This window comes from Protobothrops mucrosquamatus, unplaced genomic scaffold (assembly GCF_001527695.2).
Source record: "Protobothrops mucrosquamatus isolate PMUCROS unplaced genomic scaffold, P.Mucros_1.0 scaffold180, whole genome shotgun sequence".
In the NCBI taxonomy this organism is placed as follows: Eukaryota; Metazoa; Chordata; class Lepidosauria; order Squamata; family Viperidae; genus Protobothrops; species Protobothrops mucrosquamatus.
In genome coordinates, this window is record NW_015386539.1 from 21,584 (window position 1) to 28,169 (window position 6,586).

General features: G+C 45.9%; 1 protein-coding gene across 1 annotated transcript; it reads left to right on the forward strand.

Moving 5' to 3' along the window:
* The first annotated feature begins 455 nt into the window (after positions 1 to 455).
* On the forward strand, positions 456 to 5,855 carry CCDC62 (coiled-coil domain containing 62). Its single transcript, XM_029283667.1, has 11 exons — positions 456 to 515; positions 669 to 861; positions 1,930 to 2,096; positions 2,635 to 2,736; positions 3,008 to 3,179; positions 3,332 to 3,433; positions 3,584 to 3,672; positions 3,801 to 3,901; positions 4,062 to 4,748; positions 4,983 to 5,142; positions 5,643 to 5,855. The coding sequence occupies exons 1-11, from the start codon at positions 480 to 482 to the stop codon at positions 5,853 to 5,855; spliced, it is 2,022 nt and encodes a 673-aa protein (XP_029139500.1). The 5' UTR covers positions 456 to 479.
* The last annotated feature ends 731 nt before the right edge of the window (positions 5,856 to 6,586 follow it).

Genomic DNA, 6,586 nt, shown 5'->3' on the forward strand with positions numbered 1-6,586 from the left:
GGCGGTTGTTGTTTACACGGGCTGGTGGATCTTTGTGTGTGCAGATGTGGGTTCACACGGCTGGGCGTTTGTCTCTGTGTGTGTATTAGCCTCTGGGTGGCCTGTAAGTAATGTAGGATTGTGTATTTTCACGTGGCGGTGGATTTCTGTGTGTTGATGTGAGTTCAGTGTCTGTGGATATGGGTGTGTATCAGTGGTTGTGTATGATACAAGAAACATAGGCGTTTGCGTATAGAGGTGGGTTAATAGGTCTGGATGTGTGTTGTATTACTGTGTATTACACGGGGAATTTCCTCCGTTTTTACCTCTTTCCCCCTTACTCTATTTTCTTTCAGATCATTTTGTATTAGAGCTACTATTATAATCAACCCTAAATTAAAATTTCTATCTATTAAAACAACCCCGGATAACAGAGTTTCTCTGTGCTACACCTGAAATGAAGTTGGCTTATTTGACCCTGTTCTGATCTCAGAAACCTGATGAATTCTTCACTGGGCCTTTCCAGTCCCTTCCAGGTAGGGAAATGTGAAATATGAAAATGACGTTGGCGTTATAGGTTACCGTTCACAATGCCCGGATCAGCCTAGAGAACTGGGTAGGGGTATCTGATGTAATTTATCATAATACTGTAGTCCTCCTTCCTTAAGTCTCTCTTTCTGCCTTGTTAGAACCTCGCCTCCGAATCAGAGAGCGACATTGTTCAGAAACTGAGGAAGGAACTCCAGCTGCTACTGGCAGAGCTGAAAGATCGTGATAAGGAGCTGAACAGCATGGTGGCTGTGCATCACAGGCAATTTTTGGCTTGGGAGGACAATCGTCAGAAAATTCTGACCCTGGAAGAACGAAGCAGCAGGTTGGAAAGTGAGTCTCCCAAAGCCTAGGATGGTCAAGGACCTCAGCCTGTATAGGCATTGATGTTCCCATTTTCAGATCGTAAAACTGAGGCCGATGGTTCCACTGGCATAGTCCTAGGTACACCAGGGACTTATAACAAAGGTTAATTTGCACATTGGGGGGGCTAAAGGGGCTTGCAAGTGGATAATCCCAGTGTTGGCTAACAAGTTTGTGAAAAGTTTGGCTCTGTCTGATTTCATGGAGATTAAAAGCACTAACAAGTTAGGCTAATAGTCCGTCACGGCATCAGGTACATGATGGTTTCTTAGCCATAAAGCTAGGCTTATGCTCTACCCCAGCCTTCTAGAAAAAAAGCCACTTTCAAACCATGGTTTCTGGCCCATGTGGTTGTTGGCTTCACATACCTAGAATGTCAGATGGAGGGAAAACGTTCTACATTTGATTCACTAGGGAAGAACATTAAATGCAAGTGCATTTTTGGGGGGAAAAACACCACATTACTGTTTACCCCACACATTTACTAAGCTGCTTGTTGTCAGCCAGCAAGCAGGAATTTCAACAATTGACCTAAAGTCTTGTCCTAGAAATGTTGGCCTGCAATTGTTGACATTCCTCCTACGCCATGGAAATCCTGGAATGTTATGTTAGGTGTAGAATCCTTTCAAGAGATTCTCTAACAATAGTAGAGCTTCCCAATACTGTGTTAAACCCTCATCCTGAACTGTGCAGTTTTAAGGACAAAGAAATATGGCAGGTAGAACAATCTGAAAGTGGGCAGTGAGACCAGGATGTGGGTGTTCTTTTGGAGAATCGTGTCCTCCATCTCTTTTTTTTTCCAATGTTTAAATATTTTTTTCTCAATATTTATTCCAAATTGAATAGGCTGCTCCTGACTGGCTTAATTTAAAGCCACTCAGCCTCGCCCGAACCACAGCCGGGGTGGCAAATTAATTTGATAAATAATAAATAATTTGGGCGCGGCAGAGTTTCGAATTGTAATTTTAAAACGGAGAGATGGAGGATGAATTAAATGTGGGTTCACCACTGTTAACAAGATTTGAATTTCCCCTCCAGATGAGCTACATAAGAGAAATGAAATGATAACAACCCTGACGCAGAGATTAAAGCTGCTTGGATCCCTGCAGAATGACTGCAGTTCGACGCTCGAAAACACTCAGCAGAAGTTGCAAGAAGTGTCTCAAAAAGCCTCCGACACATCTCTTCAATGTCAGACCCTCGAGGTAGGCCACTATTATCATTTTGAATTTCCTACTATTTAAATGTACATGCCGATGACTTTCTGGGTGGCTTGCAAATGGTTCAAAACTCTTAAATCCAGAATACAACGTGAAACAAAGAAACAAAGAATAAAGAGGCAGAGAAAATAAACCCAGTTGGAAATAAAGAAAAAGAGAGAAGGGAGCTTGCATCCCACTCATCTTCAGCCTGGGCAAAAAGCCACATTTTCAGGCCCTTTAGAAGCACCAGCAAAGTGGGGGCCATTTAAATCTTTGTCTCTTGCAGGAACCTCCCATTGTTGCTGTATTTGCAGTGTGCAAATTTGTAGTGTTCCTTTCAAAATAAAATTATTGCTTTGTCCATTGGGAGGTCAGTGGGCTGCCCGGTCTCTTTGGGGTCCTGCAAATCAGAGATAAAGACATCAGCAAAGCTCAGAGTGACTTCACTGTGTTGATAGGATGGGATAGGTCAGTTCAGAGAAGATCCCCGCCTACAAGTTGACCTCCATCCTGTTCTTCTTCTCTCTTTTCTCTTTCTTAGGAGAAAAACCAAACCTTGGTTGGCTCCGTGATGGACCTCTCAAACCAAGTGGGTCAGCTTCAAGCTAGAGAGCAAGAGCTTCTGACGCTTTTAAGACTCAAGGTATTTTATTTGGGTCCTTGAAATGTTCCTGCAATTTTTTTTTTGCCCATCATTGGGAGGTTAAAAAAGGCACAAACAGATCCATTTGATGCTTTCTAACAGCGTTTCTCAACCTCAGCAACTTGAAGATGGGTGGACCTCAACCCCTAGAATTCCCCAGTTAGGGAATGAAGCTCTTTTAAGCTCTCCACCAATGAACCGTTTTTTGAAAGAAGCTCCTTGCTTTTCAGCAAACTCATGCACAACCCGGTTTATTTCTTGGTTTCGGTAGGATAATGATATCTTTGAAGCAACCAATCAGATCACTGAGTTTGCCAGCAAATTTAAAAAGTTAGAAAGTGCTCTGTGTGCCTCCAAGATGGAAGAAAGGAGTTTCAACGAGGAGAAACAGAATTTTAAACTCAGGCTGAAGGAAATGATGTTAGAAGCAAACAGACTGAAAGGTAAATTATATTTACGGCAGCCTGGGCAGCTTTAAGACTTGTGGACTTCAACTCCCAGAATTTTCCAGCCAGCCACGGAGCGGAAGAAATTTTGTCTGAACAGAATTGCTAAGAAAATTCAGGAGTTTGCTGTTTCTTTCTTTTTTTTAAAGGGGATCTCAGTGAAAAAACCAAAGAAAACAGCGCACAAAGGGAAGAAATTATACAGCTGAAGCAAGAAAACGTTTATCTAAGTCATGAATTAATGCTTACTGGTAAGTCTGAAGGGTTTCTGAGTCTTGAATTCTAAATGGCTCCTGATGAATTGAATGATTATTTTTAAAAAAAAATCACATATTTGATAAGCATAGGAATCAAAACTACTCAAGTAAAATTCGGCTCTTCCACCCCTTCCTTTCCCACAGCCGAGAGGGTGAGTCGAAAAGATCAGCTGCTTCTTTCCGCCAAATCGAAACAGCTTCGGACGGACACGGAACTGAACAATTTGAGGCAGGTCAGGATGTAAACAGAATTCTCTGAAAATTACTTTTTCATCCTTGGAAGTCTCTTAGGCCAAAGGTCCCCGAAATTAAAATCCCCACTTTTCCAAGGCTGAGGGCTGGTTTTGTCCTCTCTTGCCAGATCTACCTGAAGCAGCAACAGGACCTGCAGTTTCTGCATTTCCACCTGGAAAGTTCCCAAGAAAGCAAAGAGAAACGCGGGACGGAATCGCAAGATGGAAGGTACACAACTTTGCTGACTGGGGAGGGGGGGGGGGGAATTGCGTTGAAGTCGATTCCTAAAAATTCAAAGCCAGGCTGGGAAAAAATAATACAGATAATGCATAGTATTATTATTATTATTATTATATAATAATAATAATACATAGGTTCTTCTTTTCAGCCCAGGGATGGTTTTGTCGGACCTCGAGACCAGCGGTGAGCGAGACTCCCTCTGCGGCGAAGTCAGCCGGAAGATTCCCACGCATTTCGTCCACCTTCCCGACTGTCCTTTGAAAAAGGCCGGCCACCCCTGCCGAGCCCAGAACAGGCAGCAAGAGCAGCGGACGGAGCACATTCACGAAGGGCTGTTTTGCCATCCCAGATGCCTCCGTCGGGAAGAGGCGACGCCGAGCAGTCCCAGGAGTGCTGGGGAGATGGAGGACCGCTCAGCCGCGCAGCTGGACGTTCCCCGAAAGTCCAGATCCAGGGAGACGGTTTGGACGTCGGAGCTGAGCACGGTGACCCCTTTACCGAGACACAAACACTGGTTTGAAGCAAACTTCTGCGCAGCGTCCTCAGGCTGCCTGGCGCCCAGATTCTTCGACAAATCCGGCGGGGATTGCAAAGAGGCTTCCCCAGATCCGGCCAGAATCCCCCCTCGGCAAAGAGCCTGCGTGCCCCCCCACCTGGGGAGCCACGCCTGCGAATCAGGATGCTCGGCCTGCAGCGCCGTCCGTAAAGCCAGCCTCTACCAGGGCCTCTCAAAGCAGGAGTGGACCGAGATGCGCAAGCTGGCGGAGAATGATGGCAGTGGCTTATGGGGCAGGGAGTCATCCCCGAGCCCTCAGGATGCTCCCGAGTTGAAAAGGTTCTGTATTTCAGCTAAGCCTCAGGGTCTTTGGGGTTCACCTCTATTTTGTGGGTTTAATATGTGGACCTGTGTGTACAGGTCGTCCTGACCAGAATTTCCGTTGCTAAGCGAGGCTTAACTGAGGTGCCCAGAGGCGGCTCACCAACCCAGCCTAGCATATATCTCATTTTCTTCGTAAACAACTTGCCCAACAGTTAATAACCGTGAGATTTTTTGCTCTTGTTTTAACAGTGACCAGGACGGGACCCTGAACGGTTTTGACTGGGGTGCGCCCTGTTTCACATCGACCCTGAGGTCAAAGGAGATGAAGCCTGCTGAGATGCCTTCAGCCCTGGAGCACCCTTCGGACTTTCGGGGAACCTTGGGCTGCTGCCAGCTTCCCACCCATCGCGTAAGTATCTGCCGTCGAAACACAGCAACAGGCCCAAAATATTCTGGCTGTTGATCCCACCCAACCTGGCCCAAAATGATTGGCAGTGACTTCCCCAATTCTAGCTTCTTTGCAGCCACAACGAAACAAAACACAGCGAGGGGTTCTTGGGGCTCTCTGAGCTTGGTACTTTTTCTGCAGACTTTCCATGACCCAACTATGTAACACCATCAGTGCTGGAAGAGGATGGGGTTTGTGGAGTGGAGTGGAGGAAGGAGATGGGGAGGAAGGAGGAGGAGGAAAAGGAAGAGGACTATGGGGGGGGGGCTTCGTGCTCTCTGAACTTGGTTGTTTTCTTGCAGACATTTCTTTACCCAACTAGGGAACATCATCAGTGCTAGAAGGGAGTGTGGTTTGTGCTCAGTTTATTTTCTGGTGGCTTGCCTTGTCACTGACCGCTTTTTACAAGGGCTGAGTTTTTCCCGGATGGTTCCTGACCCATTTTGTTGGGCTTCTTCTAGGATGCCCGCTCACCCGACGACCAGCTGCAGCAGATGTGGGCCGAGACCCGGCAGATGGTCACCCACCTTGAGCACCGCCACCTGCTCAGCGCCGGCCCTCGCTCCAGCCCGACCAGCAGCCTCCATACAGTAGGGTTTTTTCGGCCTTTCCAACGGGGGGTCTGTAGGGTGAGGTCAAAAACAGAAAGATGGCGGCCATCACAGACCAATTGACGCCTTGCCTGGTTTTTATGTTGTTTTCGGTTCTTGACAGAAAGGGGACGATCCCAAATCCGTTTGTGAACGGAAGGTGCCCGTTGAGGAAGAAACCAGAATGAAACTTTCTCCTTTTGCTTCTCAAGTGAGTCCTCTTTTGCAGCCTGGTCTTAAATCCACCCAGCGCTCGGCAGCTCCAGCAAATCTGACGGCTTGCAAACCCCTGCCGGTCCTGATTTTTTTTTTAGCCGCCTAAGGAGAAAATATACAGTAATTGGCGATTGCAGGAATGCCAGCTGTTTGCACAGCAGTGGAAAACTTAAAAAAAAAAACCAAAAAACTTTCCAGTCCTGATACAAAGTCAGTTTTCAGCAAGGCAGCTCAGCTTATGAAGTAAATATTGTTTAAAAAGTATCCCCAAGGCTACGAGGGGCAGTGTTTTTCCAAATGCATAAAAACAGCAAAAACCTGAAACTAATTGGGAACGTGCGTTGGTTTGTTTTGCTTCATCCAAAGTTGATTTTTTTTTTCTTTTTAAGGCCAGCTGTCTTGTGTTTTGTCTACAACAGGAAAGAAAACTCTCTTCCTGAAGGCGGAATATCATCCCCGGATTGTCACCCGCCACTCAGTCTGGGGAAGAAAAAAAAATCCTCAAAATTCGTGACTCGAAGCTGGAAGTCCGTTCCCTTAACTATATATATATATATATTTTAAAAATTAGAATTATGCTGAAATGAATAAAAACTATT

Excerpts from the sequence above, each read along its gene's own strand:
- CCDC62 (XM_029283667.1), top strand. The coding sequence starts at position 480 with ATGAATTCTTCACTGGGCCTTTCCAGTCCCTTCCAG. Across the intron at positions 862-1,929 it reads ACGAAGCAGCAGGTTGGAAA|ATGAGCTACATAAGAGAAAT; the intron begins GTGAGTCTCCCA and ends TTTCCCCTCCAG. Across the intron at positions 4,749-4,982 it reads GATGCTCCCGAGTTGAAAAG|TGACCAGGACGGGACCCTGA; the intron begins GTTCTGTATTTC and ends TTGTTTTAACAG.